At 38.5% G+C, this 23,517-nt stretch overlaps 1 protein-coding gene and 1 long non-coding RNA gene across 3 annotated transcripts in view; one reads left to right on the top strand and one right to left on the bottom strand.

Annotated features, from left to right (window-relative positions):
* The first annotated feature begins 248 nt into the window (after positions 1-248).
* Positions 249-11,824, top strand: LOC125147685 (uncharacterized). The gene is made up of 2 exons (XR_007145268.1): positions 249-1,510; positions 11,350-11,824. It is a non-coding gene; the product is annotated as an uncharacterized LOC125147685 (long non-coding RNA).
* A 175-nt stretch (positions 11,825-11,999) lies between these two features.
* The window catches only part of LRMDA (leucine rich melanocyte differentiation associated), a 1,031,273-nt gene continuing 1,019,755 nt past the window's right edge, over positions 12,000-23,517 (bottom strand). For both annotated transcript variants that reach the window (XM_047824811.1, XM_047824812.1), the window contains 2 exons: positions 14,660-14,741; positions 12,000-12,179 (listed from right to left, as the gene is read on the bottom strand). In XM_047824811.1, the coding sequence (XP_047680767.1) occupies positions 14,662-14,741 (80 nt within the window). In that variant the 3' untranslated portion in view covers positions 12,000-12,179; positions 14,660-14,661. The remainder of the gene's footprint in view (positions 12,180-14,659; positions 14,742-23,517) is intronic.

Genomic DNA, 23,517 nt, shown 5'->3' with positions numbered 1-23,517 from the left:
CACTCCTGGAATTCTGAAGCCAGGTTGGATGTGATACATTGAAAAGGACACAGGAAAACCTGGGCAGACCCATAAGTGACAAAGAAGGATGGTGAGAGGAAGGGACCATGGGATCTAAAGAATGAATTCTATCTCCTGGACAAAGAAGGCACCAGAGGAGGCATGAAGTCCACCTAAAATATCCAAGTGGCAATCATGTGGAAGAAGAAGCTAGCTGTGTGGCTTCAAGAGGTCCAAATGGTAACTATAAAGAAGAGTTTTCTAACAACTAGATCTAATTGAAATAGAATGTCCTCCCCTCCCCCCCCCCCCCCAGAGTGAGTTCTTAGTTATCAGAGTATGGACAGAATTCATGCACTAGGGAAGAGTTAAATGGGATGAGGTATCATAGAGATATCCAGGGGTGATATGCTATGATTCTAGAAATTACTCACATAACACTTATGCACCAGCACAGCCTTGAATTATTATAACTAATTGTAAATTTGGATTCTCTTCTCCTTTTTCCTTACTAGTTCACTCATGGGGGCTAACTTAGTGTTTTGCACTTGAGCACTTGACAAATGTCTACCAAATAAATGAATGGTAGACACTCAAATATTTTTGATGATGGTGATGATATGCTCAATAAAAATGACTAGATTAATAAAGAAGAATGTTAAGTATCAGCAATTTTTTTTCTCATACTATTTATTAACAAAAGCAATTCTTCCTGATTTGGTAATATTTCTCTTTAGCATTCTTTACATATGAGTTGAACACAATATGCTGAACAGCCTTGAGGCATCTCCCAGTTTGAGAAAGAGCAATATAGTTTACATTTTACAAAGGATGCTCACATCCATTATTTATTTATAATGCTCAATATAACTCATATAACTCAATGAAGCTGACATTTTCCAAATGAGGAAACAGGGCCCAGAGATAGAAAGGGACTTGCTCAAGGACACAAAGCCAGTAAGTACAGAAACTGAACCAAGGATAAGGTCCATTAATTCTAACATGCACTCTCTTTCCACTATATGTCAAATGCCTCTGACAAAGGCCCCATGTGAAAAAAAGAGTTACATGCTTTTATTTGGCTGATTTGGTCAGACCTACCTACTCCTCATTTTTCCCATGTGCCTGTCTTCCTAGAATCCTGCACTCAATAAACCAATTGTTCACAGAAGATATGGTTCTGGGTTTTGCCTGGATGCTGAGTTGATGGTGATGCTATGTGAATATGACCACAACATAACTTGTCTTTATAAATATCCATTCCTTGCAGGCTTGTGAAACTACTCACTTGAAGTCTGAGTCCATTTGGCAGGAAGACAGGGACAGGGCAGCTGTAAGTTGGCACAGTTACCCTAGGCTAGTCCATCGCAAGCCACCTCACTTAAAGGAGGACTGGAAGCTGGTGCTGTAGTTTAATACCAGGACTGCTGGCAGTTCCCACCTTGTGACCTGGGATTGCAAGGTGATCTGTGAAGGGAAGCTTTGAAATATCATCAGACATCCTCTGAGGGTATGCTTGCTGCTGCTTAAGTGCTTTGGAGAAGGGACATCTATTAAATGTGTTCAGTATTCTCCTTTCCCCTTCAATCACCTCTTTTCTCATGTTTTATTTTTCTCCCTCCTTGAGGAAATAGCCCAAAATTAACATGTTCTCATAATGAGATAAAGTTTTTCCATGTTAATTCATTTAATAAATGTGAGAACTTCTGATATGCCTGATGCTAGGCTAAGTTCTGGAAATATAAAACTGAAAAATACTATTTCTATGATCAATTAATCAGTCTAGTAGAAATGACAGCAATTAGACAAGCAAAATAAAGGCTTATTTTTAGTATTATTGAGATATTTACAAGGTGCTGTATTTGGAATTCCTGAAGAAATTATCAGAATCAGTACAATATAAATGATAGTCATATGTATAATAAACATTCCCAAGCTAAATGAGAGTGTGCCTATGGAGGACTCACCACATATCAGGTAAATTCTGGAAAACAGGCCAACATTTAAATACCCTGAAGAAATTTAATTGTTTAGTAATTTTCATAATCTGAATAAAGATTCCCAGCAGAAGCAAACAGTGATAATTTCTGGAAGAAAACTTCCCTCATAAAGGCCCTTATTATTATTTAAGTGATTTTGCTTGTGTAACTACAGTTCATTATAGAACAAAGTAATGCTATTTTAAAATGCTTTATATTTTCCCTGGAGTTTCTAATGGCCTTTATTTTATTCTTGAAGTTTTTATTTTTACCTTCTTTAGGTCTTTTGCACAAATATCCTCCTTGTTTTTCCTCGGTAACTCTTTTTAGTTAAATCCAAATGGTTCTTTGTAGCTCCCATCACAATACTTCCACTACAGATCATTGCCAAAGTATCATCACATGGCCAACTGAATGCCAAAATAAGATTCAATTCCTCTTTCTTTTCCACTGTCCTCCATCTGTGGCTTTCATTCTTAAGACAGCCAAAGAAGCAAAAATAAATGTTAGAGCTCCAGCTACTAGATCTACAAATTGGAACAATAAGAAAATTCTCTTTTAAAGATATCTCCATGAAACTCCCCTCACAACACATCCACTACAAATCACTGGCAGAATGCAATTGTATAGCCATCCATAGCTGCAAAGGAGGCAGAGAATGTATTTTTTTAAGCTTAGTTGGAGTGAGTCTAAGTAAAAATTATTTTCTATTGCTGAGATAGAAAAAAAGAAAATATTGTGAGAAACAGATTTCTGTCTTTCATATCTGAAAATATCTTTACTTTGATCTCACATTTGTTTTACATTTTGACAGAGTATAGAATTCTAAGTTAAAAATCATTTTCATCAGAACTTTGAAAGTATTTTTCTACAATCGTCTAGCACTCAATATTATGATAGCAGGTTACTCCTTTAGAAATGTCATACTCAACTGACTTTTTTTAGTCTTAGCAAGCTTTTAGTTATTTATCATTAAAGTTCTGAAATTTCACCATGATTTTTCCATTTGTTGTTATTTATTATATCTTTTTGCTATTAAAAACTATATTCCATTATTTCTTTAAATATTTTGTCATTCATTTCCACATATGTTTCTTTCTATGACTTCTAATACTTGACTGTTAGACCCTTAAGATTTTTCCTCTGTCATTTATCTTTTCTGCTATATTTTTGTTTCTACTTCCTATTTTACTTCATGGATGAAGGTAGTCTGAATTTTTTTCTTTCAATCCTTTACCTAATTCTTCCACTCAATATTTGTTTTGTTTTGGCAAAAATATTTTAATCACTAATATATCATTTTTAAGCCCCAAATCTCCTTTTTCATAGCATCCTGTTATGTGATGGATGATAGGTCAGCTCCCATGTCTCTGAGCATATTAATAATAGGTTTTTTGTGTGTTTTTTCTCTATTCTTAAAGAGCTCTATTTTATTTGAAACCTTCTTTTATTTATGTTACAATAAATCTTATGTCGTATTTTATTCAAATATTTAGTGATTCTTGGTTTTCCATTCATATTTCAAAATAAACACATGTAAGAATTTCAGTAAAAGAGCTCATGAAACAAAGTCCTACCACTACAAACATTATCAAGTGTTGGAGTACACACACACACACAAACACACACACATAAACTTGAAAATTTCAAAAAAAAAAAAAAGCAATACCTGAGTATTAAAAGACAAGTGGCTCACAGGGGCATCAGATTTAAATATAGGATAAATATCTAGGAGAGGAGGTTTTAAGATCCAGGCTGTTAAGCAAATACACTTGAGCTCCTGAGTAAGGCTCAGAGCTTGGAAGGACATAACATGGGACCCAATAAATACTCTGAAATATATGTGGTAAAAGACTAATCTATATTAAACTGAAAATCCAAGTCTGTGCAATGAGAGAGATAGAGTTCAAATTTGCACTTCATTCCTAGGGAAGCAATTATAAGCAGAAAATTAACATAAAATATGCTCTGGAATTGGTAATACTGATTCTTAACAAAGATAAATTTGAAATTGATAGATTCCACAGCATAGAGAATCAAGTGCCATCTTGGCAAAAAAAAAATACCAATAAAAAAGAAAGAGGAAGAGGAGAACTAGAACAAAGAACAGAGGATGAGGAGAGGAGAAGAAAAATTATAAACAAACATAATGAAATTCATCAGGTACAAAAAACAGGAAACTTACAACTCATAAACTACTGGTAATAAACCTTTTTTAAAGTTAGGAAACTTTTTTAAAGCTAGGAGAGTGTGAAAATCTGGAAACAATGGATTTATAAAAATAAATCACCTAAACCTTTCTGATTTTGATGTAAACTAGAAACCCACAGATTTGAGAAGCTCAACAAGCCCTACACAGACTAAGCAAAAAGAAACCATACCACAGCACATAATAATCAAATTGCTGAATAACCAGTGTTGAAGAGAAAATCTTAAAAACTACCAGAAAAAAAAAGCCATATTATATATAGAAGACAAACATTAGAATGACTACAGATCAGAAATAAGACAGAGTACAGTAAAATGACATAGTGTGCTAAAAGAAAAAAGTGTCAACCTATAATTCTATATCCAATGAAAATATCCTTCAACAATGAAGGTAAAATAAGGCCGTTTCTAAACAAAAGCTGAGAGAATTTATCATAAGCAAATCATACCATAAGAAATGTTATAGGAAGTTCTTTATGCTAAAGAATGTTTCTAAATGGAGACTCAGATTTCTGCAAAGAAAGAACACAAAAAAATGGTAAATATCAGAATTAGAAAAAAATGTGTGCATGTGTAAACCTTTTTCCTTATTTTAAAAATTTGGATTTTATTTTAAAAGTTTGGATTTAATCCAATACTATATTAAAATGGCTAAAATTTTAAAAGACTGATAACACTAAATGTTGGCATGTATGTAGAGCATATACTGCTGTTGAGAGTGTGAAATGGTATAACCTCTTTGGAAACAATATGGAGGTTTTAGATAAAGCCAAAAAACACATCTAGCATATAACCCGGAAATTATACAGCTAAGTATACACCGAAAACTAATAAAAATATATCCAAAAAAGTGCATGAACAAGAATGTTCACAGTAGCATTATTTAAAATACTTCAAGCTGCAGTAATTAAGACAGTGTGGTATTGGCATACACTATATGTTAACTATTATTTGAATAAATACTTTAACAAATAAATAAAAGAATAAAAACAAAAAATGGGCAAAGGATTTGAATAAATTTTTTTCCCAAATAAGATATTCAAATAGCCAACAAGTACATGCAAAGATGTTCAATAGCATGAATCATAAGGGAAACGCAAATCAAAACCACAAGACACCACTTTACACCACTAAATGGATATTATAAAACAAAAAACAAACAAAAATTCCAGAAATTGGAACCTGTGTGTATTGTGGTTGGAAATGGTGTGGCTGCTATGGAAAACAGTATAGTGGATTCCCCAAAAGTTAAACATAGAATTACCATATGATCCAGCAATCTCTCTCCTGGGAATCTACCCAATAGCATTGAAAGCAGAGATTTAGACACTTGTACACTCATGGTCAGGGCGGCATTATTCACAATTGCCAAGAAGCTGAAACAACCCCAAAATGTATGAAGATGAATAGATAAACAAAACATGGTATATACATACACTGGATTATTATTCATCTTTAAAAACAAATGAAATTCTGCTACATGCTGCAACATGGATCAACTTGGAAAACATCATGCTAAGTGAAATAAGCCAGACACAGAAAGATAAATATTATGTGATTCCACATATAACCTAAAATAGGCAAATTCATACAGACACAGAAAATATAATAAAGGTTACTTACTAGGGTTTGGGAGGAGAGGGAAATGGGAGTCATTGTTTAAGTCATCTACTTAGAATGAGGAAAAAATTTCGAAATGGAGATTGGTGAGGGGTGTACAATATCTGAACATACTGCCACTGATTTATACACTTAAATATGGTTCTATGGTAAATTTAATGTTATGTGTATTTTACCACAATAAAAGAAAAGTTATTACTCCAAAACTTGAAAGAAAGGCAGATGCCCACAAAGGAATATGGAGAAAAAATTTTGGTATCTTCATACACGGGAATACTATTCAGTAGTAAAAGGCAGCAATGTGAATAAATTTCAGAAATATAATACTGAGCAAATGAACCCAGCCACAAAATAAGCATATACTGTATGACTCCATTTATATACAATTCATGAAGAAGAAAAGTAATTAATTTATAGTAACAGAAGTAAATTAGTTGTTGAGTAGGGTTAGGGGTTCTGACCTTAATGGAGTATAAGGGAACCTGCAGGGATGATAGGAATGAATCATATCTTGATTGGCATTGTCATCATACGAATGTATTTGGTATAATTCACTGAACTTTAAACTTATAAAGAAGATACTTGGTGTTTTGTTGCAGGAAATCATATATATATATATTTAATAAGGTTGATTGAAGGAAGGAAGGAAGGAGGAAGGAAAGAAGACAGGAATGAAGGAAAGAGGGGAAGAAGAAATTGCACAGCTATAGCAATTAGAATAGGGTAATTACACACATTGAATAAATGGAAAGCCCAGAAATAATTCCAGGTGTATATGCAAATTTGGCCATGACAGAGTTGACATCAAAAAGGAGAGAAAAGATGAAGTGGAATAATAAGCCAGACATGTACTCAAAAAGTCCAATTCTATCTCTGCATCACACCACCACAAATTCTAGATGGAGTGAACCCCTAAATATGCAGGACAAGACTGTATAGCTTTTAGAAGACAATTTGACAGAGTAACTATGATTTCAAGTACTGAAGAATGGCCATGGACATATCACTGTCCTACACCTCTCTCACATATATATTGCAAAAATTAAGAAATTTGATCACATCAAAATTGTAACTATTCCTCCCAAAAGATAACAAAGTTAAAAGGTAAACCACAGATTCACAGAGACATTTACTAACACATTAAAACCAAGTTTTCATATCTAGATTATTCAGGGAGACCTGAGTCTTAATGCAGTTTTAAGCTTATATTGTTTCAGATGTGTAAGCCCTACTAACTTAAATTAACACTATTTGAAAAGTTATTTATATTTTAAAATAATGACGTTTCTTCTTTTAGTTTTTAAAATTTTTTTATGTTTATTTTATTTTTGAGACGTGGGGAGGGGCAGAGAGAGAGGGAGACACAGGATTCAAAGCAGGCTCCAGGCTCTAAGCTGTCAGCACAGACCCCAACATGGGGCTTGAACTCATGGAGTGCGAGATCATGACCTGAGCCAAAGTCAGCACTCAAATGACTGAGCCACCCAGGTACCCCACTATGTTTCTTACTAAAATTCAATATAACTACTGTCTTGTGCTACACATCACTCTAGTCAATTTTCAAAATTTGTAAAAACTTTTCTCAGCTGTTGCACAGCAATTGAAAGAATAGTGTTTATAATCCTGGCCTCAAGATCTTCCAAGAAGGAGGTTTTCATAAACACATGACACACAGTTTGAACATGACCCCGCAAGAAAAAGTCTAATGGAGACAGATCAAGTGACCTAGGTGGCGAAGTAGTAGATTTCTGCCACTGAGCCATTGACAAAACGTCATTCAGAAACTATTACACCAAAATCAGTTAAAATTAAAAATTTACTTTTCAAACCCACAAAAATAAATAAGTAGAAGGGTAATATAAATAATTATACTATCAAGTGATATATTTGTAACTGGAACATTTAAATTTCCAGAGTCATTAAAGCATAAAACTTCACTAAGACTTTTGAAACACTCTGCATAATAAATGCCTACAAATTTTCAACTAAAATTGCTTATTTTTCTCTTCACATTCTCATATTGTCACATTATCACTCTCACATTATTTCTCTTCACATTATCAATATAGGCTATTGATAGGTATGTGTATATATGTATACATATATATATATGTATATATATATATACACTCAAGATCATAACATCTTTTTTTTGATTTAGCATTTCTTTTAGCAATATTATACTGCCTATATTTTTCAGGATTATGTGGCATTTATTATAAGGAATTGGTTCATGAGATTATGGAGTTTGACAAGTTCCACTATCTACCATCTGCAAGCTGGAGACCCAGGAAATCAGTGCCATTTTTCAGCCAGAAACCAAAGGCCTGAGAACCAGGAAACCTAATGGTGTAAATCTCAGTCCAAGGGTGGGAGAAGATAAGATGAGTTTTCAGCTCAAGCAGTGAGGCAGGAAAAAAGGGGAAAATTCTTTTCTCCACCTTTGGTTTTCTTCAGGTCCTCAAGGGATTGGATGCTACCTACCCACATTGGGAAATCTACATTACTGAGTCCCCTCCCCCACCCCTGTTCAACGCTAATTTTATCTGGAAACATCCTTGTGGTAAAACCCCTGTTCAATGCTAATTTTATCTGGAAATAATGTTTAACATGTGCATCCCATGGGCACTGAAGTGGACACATAAAATTAACCATCACATCATTCATCTTTGTTCTTTAAGGGATGTTAAGTGAAAAAAAAAAAGGTACAGGATATTGTATATGTACCCATTTGTATAAAAAGAAGGAGTTACATATATATCCACATGCACACTAGTTCTCGGTTCTCTTTAGGTGCTATATAATTGGAGGAAAGGCAAATGTGGAGTCCATTCTTCTCATATACAGGCATTGATGAACAGAAGGCCGTAGTCTTACCTGCTTTCTGCCAAACTGTGCAGAAGAGGAAAATAGGTTTCATGAGAAGAACTAAAAACCACTGGAGATTGCTTTAATAGCTAAATAGGTAAAATGCAAAGATAAGAGAAACCATCACAGATAAAACTTAGCCTTCAGTAATGAAGCCAGCTATAAGCCACAGTTTAGGATTTTTAGCTGGAAATTAAACCAGTGTTGAGTGTTAACAGGACTAAGGATTTTTAAATATACATCAAGCAAGTGATGTCCAATCCCCACCCCACCCCAATCTTCCCCAAGGGGTGTGAACTAGTCAGGGCTGGGATTACAGCAACCTGGAATGGAATTTCTTACCCAAGGCAACTGGGGACATCAAAGGATTGAGGAAAGTAAAGATCTGAGTAGCAGTGCAAAGGCCCAAGGTAGAAATAGTCACGCCACAAGGAATGTCTGAAAGATTACTAAAACTAAATGAGAATGAACGGACAAAATTAGAAGTGACACTAAGGTCAGACATATGGAAAGGAATATATGATCAAAGAGATAAGAATAGATTAAACCAGTTGGAAGCAAAAAGGAAAAGGGGGATTTCTAGAAAACATGCTTGTCTAGCTTGTAAGTATGGAAAATGCACAGGGCATGGGCATAGAATCTGGGTTTGTTGGCTTTGATGCTTTAAGGATAGAACGGAGCAGGTGAATCTAAGCATACTTTGGAGATTTGCAGGTTTGGTTCCAGGCCACAACCATAAAGTGACTCTCGCAATAAAGCAAGTCAAATGAAAGTTTTTATTTCCCAGTGCAAGCAAATTATATTTACACCATACTGTAGTCTATTAAGTGTGCGATATCATTATGTCTTAAAAAAAAAAACGTAAATACCTTAATTAAAAAAATACTTTATGGCTAAAAAGTGCTCACCATCATCTGAGCTTTTCAGCGAGCCATAACCACTGATCACAGATCATCACAGTAAATATAGTAACAATGAAAAAAGCTTGAAATATTGTGAGAATTACTGAAATGTGATACAGAGACACAAAGTGAGAAAATGCTATTGGAAAAAATCATGCCAACACACTTGCTCGACGCAGAGTTGCTGCAAACCTTCAACTGGGAAAAAACACAATTTATATGTGCAAAGCACAATAAAGCAAAGCTCAATAAAATGAAGTATGCCTGGATCATTAAACTATGATTTAGTAACCTCTGTGAATGGATAATGTATATTAATTCTTACCTATTTCAAAGCTCCATAACTTAATAGTCTAAATATTGTGGTAAAGCCCACCATGAGCCACCTTTGTCCCTCTTATCACAAGGAATCAAACTGAAAAGTAGTATTTAAAGGAAATTATTCCCAGTACCTTTCAAATCCATTCCTATTTCCAAGACTGAAGGAATTATTCCAACATGGAAGAGGAAACGTTGGTTTAAGGTAATTGATGTGAAAAAATGTAAACATTAATTATTTCAGATTATTCTACATGCTAATTGAAGCTATCCAGTTGAACTTAAGTGTCATCCACTTGTCCTATAGGTTGAGCTACCCTTTACTGCCTGAACCTAGGGACAGTCAACTCTTATTACCAGCATCTTCCTCTTGCAGCATCTTCAGCCCCATGTAGAGGCCTTCATTGTTTTCCTTAAAACTCTTGACTTTTGCGTTGTATCATCAAGAAAGCCCTCTACCTCCTACCTGAACTTAATGAACATATGAAGGTTTGGCAAGAGCGTGAAACTATTTTCTCTCTTTGATCTAACTGCCCAGACAACAAGTGTTTCCCTTATATTTCAGCTGGTCCAAGCAGCAAGGGAACTTACCTTAGGATGCTGGTTTTTGTTGAATATTAACCATATGCCATAGTCATCTTTGTCCGTAGGCAGTCAGCACACATATGGCTATTTAAGCCCACAGGGCTTTGTAATTCATCTTTTCTTCACTGTTCCATTGTCTTGGGCAGAGTAGTCTGTAAAACATTACTGAATAGTGGCACTCCTCACTTGTATCAAAGATGATTCCATTTTGAGGAGGAGATGTTGCTAAATATCACTCTAGGGCTGAACATCAGCAACCCTTCTAATTGGCAAAAAAAAAAAAAAAAAACCCAAACAAACAAAAAATCAAATCTGTCTATTCACTTCCTTTCTCATTATAACTCAGCTCCTGATTTATCCCTGTCTACGATGAGCCCACACTTCCAATTCCACACTCTGCCTCATGCTCTCCTTTGGTATAATTTCATTTATTACCATATACATCACCCCTACTTTAGCAACTCACTCCCAGACACATTCCATACTTAAATGTCTTCTTTTGTTTCTCAGCTAAACTCCCTTGTCCTAGGTTGCATGTTCTCCAGGCCACATTCCGTGCTGCTTTAGAAAAATTTACACATGCTAATATGTTAATATGTACAAATAACATAACATTACCTACTTCATCCACAAAGTGACAAATTAACATTACAGTTCCCCAAAGGAGGACTACTAATGCTGGAAAATTACAGGTAAACATATAGGAAGACAGTATTCTTGGAGAGTGGCTATGTTTTCTGATCTTCTTCAAATCCCTGAAGTGTTTACTGACGCACTGGAAGTACTGCACTATGGGCTGATGGTCTGTTTGTCCTACAAATAAGTAACCAGCATGTTTTGTGCTCCTCTGGTCTCATTTTCCTTTCCAGGTCCTAGTCATGGTAGTTTACCACATGGTATTTGGACAAGTTAGAGGGAGAACAAGTAATGGAAACACCCTTCTTCAGCAAAGCTTCTTGGAAACAGAATTGGGATAAGCAGATGGTGAATGTCACACTGGATCAGCTGCAATGGAGAGACACCATGGGAGAGTCTCAATGGACCCTCTGTTGTCCACCCTTGGCATTAGGTAGTGACTCAGATCTGACTTAGGCTGCTTTTATGTAGCAACTACTGAACACGGCTATTGCTTTTGATGAAAAGAGCCCTGTGGATTGTTTTTGATCTGCATATTAACAAAGAAGAAAAAGACAGCCAGGTTATTTCTTAGGAGCAGCAAGAAAGATTTTCCCTTAAAGATGTGCAAGACACATCTCTGCTGGAACGCGCGCGCACACACACACACACACACACAATGAAACAAAATGAAACAAAACAAAATAAAACAAATGCAAAACCCTTTCATCTGGAATCTCTGGTTTGCTTTCTTTTATTCCTTAGTATACATGAATATGTGAAAATGCACAACACTCAGACGTGTCGCCTGATCGAGTGATAATCTCTTATAATGTGCCTCTATTTAAAGCAACAAACAGATGGAGGGTTTATGAGCAAGGCTGGTAAAAGTAAAAGCAAATTATTGTAATAGTTGTACTTTTAATAGGATTCCCCACAATCTAAAACATTATTCCCCAAGGAACAAATTGTTCTATAAAATTGCATTACTTAGGAAAAAGACAGTCCGCCCTGACTTTGCAGAGGCAACAGAGGACTCCGGGATGGCCTTCTATTGCAGGGGCACTCAAGGCAGATCGGTGTCCTGGGAGAGAGGATACAGGGATGTCAGATACCATGATCTCCTAAGAGAAAGCTCAGAGGAATAGGGTATAAGGCAGAAGGAGCAAGGGGAAATTGGGGGCATGTAAGAATTCTGAGCTTTGATTGAATTCATTACCTTCTAATTTTCTACTTTAAAAAACAAGGTTTGGGAAATTCTTATGGATTTTAGCATGCAACATTGCTTCCTCCTCTACGAATTCGGACCAAATTCTAGCTGTAGCACAGCAAATATTGCTTAACAAACAGTATAACTGTAAACAGTCCAACACTGATTCATTATCATTATCCCTTTTTAAAAGAAACAAAACTCATACTCATTCTATCATTAAGATGAATGTATCATAGTGATGGCCTTTACGTAAATTATAATTAAAGCTAATTTTAATTAAAGTTATTACACCATTTTGGAAGAAAATAAACAACCCAAAGAGAAGGAAACAATGTGGTCAATAACTCACTCCAAAAGTATTTTTTTTTGCCTCCAAAGCTCGCATTGAGGGAGACATTCCTGTGCATGATACAAATGGTTCTGACATTAAGAAAAGTAAACAAGTAAGAAAAATAAAGATGGAAAAATTCTGTGGTCAGTTCACAAGTGCTTTTTTATTGTTTGAGGCAGGGTTAAAGCCTTTTATAAAGACAAGGATATATGTGCCGCTAGATTAAATATGACATTGGACTAGTCTAGCTGCCCTTGCACAGAAATCTGGCTGCCCGTAATATGCCATGGACAAAACATGTGTTGGTGTTTCTAAACAAAGAACAGGGTGGGACTTAATGCAGCTAATTTAAAGCATCATCTCAATGCTGTTCTGTAGATCAAACAGTGAAAAGGTACTCAGCTCTGGTTATTAATGAATTTGAGAGATAAAGGCAAACATTTAATATCCTCTAGTTATTAATGGCCTCGAGGATTTTGATCAAAATTTGTCTCAATAACTGTTTAACTTGCATAACCTACAAAAGAGATTCCTGCCTGCCTTATTGCAAGTCATTCAAAGACTAAGTTGACTCAGGAGGCCAGAGGCCACTTAAATGGTCTAGAACTGAGAAAGCAGATTCTTCTTGGGATGTTGAGTCCCCAAAGACTTTTACAGTAGTGACTCTCTAGTTATGTAGTATCTATAACTTGGAAGAATTCTCTTTGAAGTTTCGTTGCCCTCAATCTAACCTAATACTGAGAGATCCAAGCCAATGAACACCTGGTCTAAACAGAAGAAGCAAAAATAAATGCGATTGCATCAAGAGCAATCAGCCTTTCAAAGACTTTTCTGGAGTGAAATTTTACATTAAGTGAAATGATAGCCACCTTACTGGTATGATTGTGCTTATTTTCCTTGTAACAGTGCTGGAATATAGCCAAAGACACACAAAGACCATCTCACAAGCTATGGATTTCGGTTCTGAGAGGTGCTGAGGAAGATACCAAACTCAAAGGTTTGCGCCTTCTGTTAAAAACTATTCGGTCTGGTGGGTGTTTTCTATAGTTTTAACTTCCTGACCCATCACTCTGTTTTCATCACCTCCCTACCTTTAAATAGCACCCAAAGGAGCAAGCCAGCTCCAAACTACAAATATGGCCACAGGCATAGCTGGATGTATGTGTTGTTAAAAATAAATAAATACATACATAAATAAATCAGAGTCCTTGGTGCAATCAGAACTAGGTGCTGGGAAAGATGCCTGACATTGCCTAGTATTCAGGGCAAGAAGTGGATTTAGAAATGTACAAAACAAGACAGAGTCCATGCTTTTGTAGTTAGGGATTTAAGGAAAGCTATTTACTCCAGTTGTAAGAACACAAAGTCAGCCATAAATGTATGACCTGGCTGAGAACCTTCAGTTCTCTGAAAAACTGCAAGCCAAAATGCACTACCTGTAATAAAGATGCTAAAGGATGGTATGTGTTTTGTTGGAATGTGTGGGTGTGTGCAGAAAATAAGGGATTAAAATTCAAGGTGAATAAGGGAGGGTGGCCTTCCTCCAAACTGTGATTATTTCACTAAAAATAAACCCACAGCACAATGGTATCAGAGGGATCTCTACTCAATAGGCAAGCTGAAGACACAGTCTCTCTCGCTTGACTACGGCCAACGAGCATGCTCAGGGAGGCCCCAGGTGTGACCTCTGCTCCCCTGTGAGCAGTGGAGGGGCCAGGCAATCTATCATGGTGTTCCTCCTGTCAGCCCTGGTGCTTCGCCGCCGCTGTCTGTCACCCTAGTGGATGAGACCTGCTTAAGGGCAATCATGTCAATCTCTATGTGACCACTCAGTCTAAGGCAGAAGGATGATCTTGACAGGCCTGGCAAAGTCAGCAGAAGGTACCAAAAGCTGAAGTCACAGCCTTCCCACAGACATGCGATGTGGGCCATTGTTTTTTTCCTTTAGTTTTTTTTCTTTATTTTTACTTTCCCTTTTTCTTTTATTCTCATGACACAGGCTAAAGCATTCAGAACTTGCCATCAGAGCTGGTCATCTCGGATAAACCTGTTGCCTTCTGAGTTTTTCCCATAGTAAACATAGCGACACTTCCCCAGGACACCTGCAAAGAAAAGGAAACACATCTTTAGAGACGGCACAATTAGTACAGCAAGGAAACATAGGTGCAGTAAAGCAGATATGCAACATGGTCACAGATCCGGTGGGTAGCAGCAAATGGATTAAGCCCCAGGAGGGAAGGACCCTACTTTCTTGTCCTCAGAGTTGACATTCAAGTAGAATATCACCAGAGCACAGGCACCTAGGAATCCCATGTTCCCTGCACGAATTCTCCTCCACATTTCAGAGACTTTTCTAGTTTGGCCAAGTACTCCTCAAAATAAAGAATAATAACCCTTTCCCTCTCTGGGGTCCCTTAGTAGAGTTTCTGGAAATGGAAGATTAAGACTTTCTAGACGGGCCTGGCCCAAGCAAAAGATGTAAAACAATCTTCCCAGAATGTGACTCTTTTCAAGTCCTTTATCATGAATCAATACTATTAACTTTCAGGGAGAATCTTCTAAATCCCAGGAGGCATCAAGCACCTACTGGGTGATCGAGGAAGAGTGATGGTGTTGACAAAGTGCCACATGAAAAGTAACAAGAGCCTCTGACATTAAAGGGCTTCTTCTTACAGGAGGCCTGAAATGAATCCTCAGGTTGGAATGCCTTTGATTTTCATCTTTAGTTTTAGTTTAAATAATCTTGTGGCTCTACGTACAGTTTTTGTTTCATTCAAGGAGACTGTAGGAGAATTTAAGTATGAAAAATACCCCTAGAATAGGGTCAAATCTTCTAACCAACTCAATATTTATTCTAAATATCCATAAGAAATTACCTGCCATAGTTATTATGGAAGCTTTGTGTAATTATTAAGGGCAAATCAGTCTTCCTCAAAGAAAACATTTATAATTACAGTTTGCTTTTTGCCATCTTGTGTTTTCTTCTTCTAATTTTAGAAAAACTAACTTAAAATTCAGCTTCACAGAGTTGCCTTATTACTAAGAGCACTTGAGTCTCTGAAGTGTGCATAACCAGAAAAAAGCAAAGGAGTGTCCATAAAACATTAATTCATGAGCCACAAATCTGCCTGTAAAAATAGCTACCTATATGCATGATTATTTGTCTCTCTGATAGTGTGAAACCAACAATCACCATCTAATGTTCATCGGGGGTAAATTAGTACTAGAAATTATCCAGGTTCTTCACAGCAGTTCTAAGTAGTAAATATTTTTGGGATTGTACAAGAGATGTTTCTCTACTGTAGAACTTTAAATATTATTCTTAAATAAGGATTAAAAATGGCTCTTAGAAACCTTTAAGGACAGGGCAGATGTTTCATGGTTTGGATGGCTTAGGACAAATTTAGGAATGACTGGGGTTGCAGAATCTCTCAAGAGTTGGAAAAGGGGAGAGGATGACATTGTTTCATGGTCTCAGACTGGTCTTGGGCTTGCTCTCATTAACTTCTATTTGTCACATTTCTGTGAACAAGGCTACTGTGGACCCCGCCTTGGTCATGCTTTCTCCTTGGCCCAAATCCCTAATTTCTGCTTTTCAGAAATTAGGTGCTTGGAAACATCAAGCCTCCAGAAAACCTTCCTGAGACCCTACTTGGGCTAAAAAGTATTCCTTTGGCTATTGGCCCCAAACAGCTCCCTTCACTGCAATTACATAACCCTGTGGTTGTACTAATGTTGTCACCAATGTTGGGAACTGGTCTGTTGGTCAGGCTTGGCTTGTCAGGTTCTGTTCCAGGAACAGCATCCCCTAGAGGCCTGGGTGGGAGTGTCTCAGATATTTCTGAAAATCCACAAAGGGCTTCCTTAAACATAATTGACTCAAACAAACCCTCAAGAATCTGGAAGGACGAGGCCAAGGATGTTAATTTCTTTCTACAGTACCAGGACAGCATGGATTTTTATAAAAAGAAATGGATAGGGCTGTCAGATATCATAAAGAATACAGTCTTTCTCTTGAGTAAAAGAACAAAAGGCAGACACGGGCACGTACACACACACACACACACACACACACACACACACACACACACACTACCCATGAGCCAGGTGCATTCCCTCCAGTAAATCCTCCAGTGTGTTCTGGGATTGAATTTCTTGACTCTCCCCTCTCTTCTTGGTAACCATCAACTCCGGATCTTGCCTAGATTCCACTTGGATGGCAAGTCCCATCCTGGAAACAAGCTGGTTACTCCTGGAACCTGGGCTGTAATGTGGAGGGAGGTAAAGTATTCTGAGCCATGTTCCCCAGGCCTTCTTTCTGGTTGGTACTGATGAAAGTCCTTTTTAAGGCCTGCCCTGTTCCTTTGGGCCCGGAAGCAAGAATGTTTATAGACATCCTGGGGAGAGAGGGCTGTTTGATGAATGCGGGAGACTGGAGAGGTGTCAGAGCTTGGAAAATGAGGCAAGGACATGAGGTATTAATATTGTCAATGATCTCTTGACGGGAAAACAGATACCGCACTCACCGTCAGGTTTAAATAGACATCAAGTGCATTGATGACAAAAGGGCAGACTTCAAACAAAAGGCTGTGTGGTGGGGAGCAGAGCCAGTCTCTGTGCTGGCAATAACCTGATCTGAAAAGACACTGTCAGGGCTAGAGACAGGCCCAGGATTGTGTGCGGTGACAGAAAACAGAGATGCTGACAGAGATACCGGTGCCATATTATGCCAAGGATATTCTAACACTGTCTGCAGCTCTAACGAAAGCTGACATCATTCCCTATCACTTGGGGTCTTCTCCGCCTGCTCCTGCAGAGCATTTCTCCCCAGACATCATTACAAAACTCGCTGCTGTAAGTTCCGGGCAGCCCTGTTCTGTCAGAGCACTTGGGGTCAAGGGGCCTAAGGATAACCTCAGTCAATCTAAATTTGGACTTTGCAGGAGGAGCACACTCAGCCCCCTGCTATCTCCGGCTACTTGAGGTGATCGGACTGCCAACGTGCGAGGAGCTGTCACCTTGAATAAAATCCTTAAAGGGAAGGCGCTCAGTCTGTGGGCTGCTCCAGGAAGGCACGGGGATGGCGGCCTGGCAGCCAAAAATGAAATCCAGCTGCTGGTGCTCTCCTGGGGAGAAAGGTGGTCTGGCTAGTGACAGTTAAAATCGGCTGAAATGTTTGAACTCACACCCCCTACAATTGCTTAAATTAAGCAAGTGTTGCCTCTGTTGAGAATCCTACCGAAGCTCACAGTCGGGAGGTGATTATCCCTCACGTGGGACTTTAGTGCTCCAAAAATATATAAATAAATAAATAACATTAACAAGGAAGAAAAAAAACCACAAAACAAAACAAAACCACAATCCCATGTGTGGCCATAGGACTTTATTTATCATGAAGGTTATTTGTAAAATAATGGAATCTGCTTATAAATTAAGTGAGGTGGCAGGCAGAGTGTTTCTCTCCCCCGCCTCCCCATGGCCCTATTCTCCCGTCATGGCAACTGCCATAAACTGTGAAAATTACAGAGGGAACAGTTTGCTTGCAAAGAACATTTTGACAGGGAGGCGCTCCGAGCCTGGAATTTGGGAACCCGCTGGTTGTGACTCAGTAGGCGGTGGTTTCCGGGTACATCTGTAATGCATTCACTTGTTTGTATCTCCTCGAACTATAACGTCTTGGGACGGCAGGGGGAACAACACATTTAATGGCGTGTGTAGTGTTTTTAATTAAAATATCTGGCTTTGGCCATAATAAGTGAAGCAGGCTTGCCGTGCATCAGGCTGACATGTATCTGTCTGTGTGGGGGTTTCTTTTCAGGGGCCCTGAAAAATGACAGTGTGCTGTCCCCTGGGGAATCTTCTCCTGCCAAATGAGACTCCTAATTTTTCTTAAGTAGCCAGCTCTCCCATCACCATAAGCTTTTAAAACTATAATTATGAAAAAAATGTATTGGGAAGAATCTCTTTTAAAGAGGTCCTTTATCTTTTAAATGTTTCCCCCTCTGGAATGGATGTTCTAATTATGCAGGTTAAGTTATGACCTTGGGGCTGCCTGAGGGGGTGGAAAACAGCCTCTTTTCTTCCTTGTAAGGCTGTGAGGGCTGGAGCAGTACCAGACTTCGCTGGGGAAAGACCCTGAGAGTCCTGAGTAGAAATTCCTTGCACACTCATGCAGAGTCCAGCAAAGACCCCAGGACTCCCTGATCTCCCGGACAACCTTGCCCTGCCAGGTGCATTTCTCCTATTTAGTAAGGAGAGGTGGGAGAAGACCTATACTTAAATCTAGCTCTATGCCTGATGGTTATGTCACCACAGATATGTCCCTTTTCCTTACTGAGCTGCATTCCCCATTTGTAAAATGAAGGCAAGGGGCCAGATAATCTTGGAACTTCACTCTTGTTCTGAAATGTGTGATTTAGTATTTTCAAATGCTTCCCTTATGACAATAAGGATGTCAGATCCAATAGTGCCTGATGGAGAAGGAAAATCCAATAGTCAGTTAATCAAAAACTTGACTTTGACTAAGTTAGCACTTGAGACCCATCTAGCCCACATTCTCATAATATAAAGAAGAGGAGTTCTGCTGGGCCTCAAAATCTTCAAGGAAAGAAGTTCCACTAACTTTCCTGCAACCTGTATTTTATACCCAGTGCTGGGAAGCACCTCCCACAAACTAGTCCCTATCCAGTTAGCTTTGATATGAGTCCTGGTCGGTCGCATTAACTTCAGATTCCACAGAGCTCAAGACTAAATAGAAGCGTGAGTGTCTTCTCTCAAATGGTTGGCCATTTGTATCTTAGCCGTGAAACAAGAATAATCTAGACACCTACAAGCATACAAACACAAAAATTTATTCGATGATCGAGGATAGGCTGGACCAATAAATTTGTATTTGTAGAAGAGAGAAAGTAAAAACTATCAATTCTATTACCATTATTAATATTAATTTTGGTAATCATCATTTTAAATGCTATTATAACAAATGCAAGTGTAGCTGTGTGATGACAGATTTTGATCAGTTTGCGATCACTAGAAGCTTACAAGTGTGGACAGCCCTACAAAATGGGTGAGGGGCAGAAGGATTCTCATGGAACTCCTGTTCTCCACTCTGTATGAGTAAAGGCAGGAGCTAGACTCTTCATGGGGTCTGAGAAAAAAGTGATGACAGTGTTGTGAAGAGGTGGGTCCAGTGACAGGGAAAGAGTATCTGGAGAGTCTTTCTGGCCCACTGCAGAAGGTTCTAGAACTACGTTTCCACACGACACTATACATACCTGTTAATAGGTCACCCCTATAATACTCCCTGCACTGCTCCCCAATTGCTAATGCCCAGTGGTTGAAACAGTACAGAGGACATGTTCCATAAATATTTGTTGAATAGATAAATGAATACCACTGACGTTATTATCCATGTACAATTTGAACAGAACCCATCAAGTTAGGAATTTCAATTGTTGAACCCTCATACCTTAACCTCTTCTAAGACTACATGTCTGAAATGCTTTCAAAATATATACTTGCCTTATTAAAAAGGGGGCAAAATAACAGAAGGCAACAGTCTCAATTCCTAAACACTAGTGTTGTTTTTATGCTGAACACTTTCCTCCCACAGAAACAAAGCAATCATAATTATCAGGCCAGAAAGAGAGAAGTGAAGTGAATCTTATCCAGACTTAAGAGCTGTAAACATCATACACGGGGCAGGACATTCCCCAGAAAGCGCATCCCTCGGTCTTTGTGGGCTGCAAGTAAACCGGGAGCTGGAAAGGAATAAACGCCCATGTTTTATGATCTTGAGAAGTGGCTGAGCAATGCCCCGAGGTCAACCTGTGTGCTGTGCTATCAGCTTGGCTGTGGAGATCACACCAGATTTAGCAGAGCCTGCAGAATTACAGGCTCCTAGCACAACATCCTCCTTCAGTGTCAGCTACTTAAATACTAAGGCAAAATGAAAAGAAGAGAGATCGTAAAAGGTCTTAAGGGAAGGGGTTGCTTGGGAGTTGTCTCTGTGGAAGGAGGACAAAGTCCATCCTCCAGGCCCAGCATATTTTTCCTTTGTCTGCGGACCCATCTGAGAAGCCACAGGCAGGGAACAGCAGGGAAGAGTCTCTCCACTTGACCCAGGAGAGGGGAGAGAAGGCAAAGAAGAAAGTGAGAGACTTCCCTCCCAAACTAGCTGGGTGTGACTTAGCCAAGTGTCTCAGGTTTTAGTCTGCTCCTGGGTTGGAATGGGGTACCATGTGGTGCTATGGTTGTGCAATGCTTGCTAATCCTAAAGTTACCTAGAAGGGCTGCGGCTGTCTCCACCATGGACCAGGGGCACAGTGCTCTTGCTGAGGACTGCAGGGACCACCTCAAACAGTGTCCTGCAAGGAACATCTCCTAGTCTCTCAAATGAGTGCACTCCTGAACTCTTCTTTATTATCCAAAACAACCCCGTGGTTCTGAGCAGCACACTGCAATGGAAGACATTTGAATTCTGCCATTTTGACCGCAAGGATGCTTTGGCTTCCTTCAGGCTTATGAATATAAACACAGACTAGCCTGGTAAGTTTTCTTTGAGAAAGCATTAATTATTCAAAGCAAATGCTATTTAGCCAATTCCATTCTTTAATTTTTGAATGTAAAGCTAAACCATATCCAATGTTTAACATTTCACTTCTACTTTATTGAGTTTATTTTCAATGGTGTCAAATTCTTTTCCATGTAATTTTTACATCAAGGTTAAATTCCTCAGCTTTTGCCCAATATCAAAGTTACCAGTTATATCTTCTAAATCTCTGAGTCAATAATTTTTATAAAGTCACATTACCTTGAGTAAAATTTTGCAGGCCTGAATTGTGGCAGGAAGGTTTGTGCCTTCAGTTAAAGTTTTAGTCAACACATTTTACTAGGCACAGTTTGGGTTCATGTCAATTTTATTTTGTTTTCATTATTTCCACCAAGGTTAATTTCTCCCCATGAATGTATGCAGGATGCAACAATATACCGACAAGATATAAATCTATGGTCAGTTTATTTATTTATTTTTTCGGCCATAATAAATTGCATTATGTGCAGGTTTAGTGGCTGTCCATTTTATTTTGGATTGACTATTTCGATTAGCAATGTTTGTTATAAAGGTAAAGTAAATGATAATTTTTATTCATTTCTTAGCACAAAGAGTATGCAGGACAAAGATCAATATTCTGGATGCATGGCAGGATCCAAATTGTGGGGTTATGACATGTTGCTTTCTACCAAGCGCCCATCAAAAAAGCCCACATAATCCAAGGGTTTGGCTAAATCTACATCCTGAAAGAAAGCTGATCCAAATGCTGGCCAACCTACCCCTTTGAGGAGAGGGCATTTGGCCCAGTGTTCAGTTCCCTCAGGGAGGTTAAACTTTGCACTGAGAGAGAACAGATTATATACCCCACTTAGACAAATGCTGGGCCTTGTCAGGCCTCACCCACGTGTTTGTGACGAAGAAAAAACAGGGGAAGGAAACCAGTTAGTACAGAAAAGGATCTTGGCAAAACCTGCACTTGAAGGTGGTAGGAATGTGAGACTGAGAAGCCAGCCTTCCAGCCTGGGGGAGGCTGCACAAACGGTCATGTGAGTGGGCCGACAGGTTGACGGGTGACAAGCCAGAGCCTGTGGAAAATGTGCTCTGGGCTCCTGGGGCAGCTGAAATGAGGCTTGTCATTTTAGAAGAAGAAAAAGAAGGTGGGAAAGGAGGAGAAAAATGCAGGGCCAGTTTTCCCCTCACATAATCCGCTAGTGGGAAATGGAAAAGCTCATTGGTCCAAGTCCCAGAAGTTACTGCACCTTTGAGTGGATCCTTAGGAACCAGCCCCACTGTCCCACCTTGAGTCCCCGGTCCCTGCCCTCAGCCTGCAGATTTGTGGCCCTGTCAAGACCTGACTCGGCCATTCAAAGTCCTTTCCACACAGAAAAAATATTAGACTGACAGAATTAAAAGTTATCTGGCAGCAGATGTTTCCATTACGTGAATCCTGGAAAGGAAACAGTCAACATGCTTTTCCTCAGATGTCAATGCTTTTGAAATTTTGTTGTATTAAGGGTAGTTTGAGTAGACAGAGACTGAGGGGAAAGAATCCCAGTCTGAGGGTGGGCTCACTTGCTCTCTTTTTCTATTTTTATAGTGGTTTTTTTTTTTAATTTTATTTATCTTGAGAGAGAGTGTGTGTGCAGGAGGAACAGAGAGAGAGACAGAGAGGATCCCAAGTGGGAGGGGCAGAGAGAGAGGTTGAGAGAGAATCCCAGGAGGCTCTGTGCTGTCAGCCAGGAGCCCGAAGTGGGGCTCGAACCCACGAACCATGAGATCATGACCTGAGCCTAAATCAACAGTTGGATGCTTAACTGACTGAGCCACCCAGGTGCCCCTTCCTTGCCCTGTTTAAAACATTATTAATATGATTGGCTCTTATCTCTACATAATGCTGTATTTCAATCAAATAGGAACATATACACTTCAGAGATCAATGCCATACTAAAGATTTCTTGCTTCAACAACATCCCCCCATTAAAAAACAAAACCAAAAACCAACCAACCAAACAACAACAAAAAAATGTGGCTAAATCTTCTTAGCCATCCAAATTTTGGTTTTTCTTCTTAGGTTACATTTTTTTGTGCCAGTTAAAATGAGGTTAGAACGGTTTTTACTCTGACTTCCGAAACAGTGATTTATTTACATGCTTTTATAAGAATACTTTATTATTTTGCTTCTTAGCTTAAACATAGAACAGGAAACTTTTCTTTAAAATTATTTCTTTAACTCTATTGAAGAAATCTCATTGGGACAAAATTTAAACATCATTATTTTAGGTCAAGTCCTTCACTTTATAATGGAGGAAAATGAGGTTTAAAGTGGT

The sequence above is a fragment of the Prionailurus viverrinus genome, chromosome D2, assembly GCF_022837055.1.
Source record: "Prionailurus viverrinus isolate Anna chromosome D2, UM_Priviv_1.0, whole genome shotgun sequence".
Taxonomy (NCBI): Eukaryota; Metazoa; Chordata; class Mammalia; order Carnivora; family Felidae; genus Prionailurus; species Prionailurus viverrinus.
Note: the sequence above shows the minus strand (reverse complement) of the source record. Positions and strands in the feature narration are given on the sequence as shown.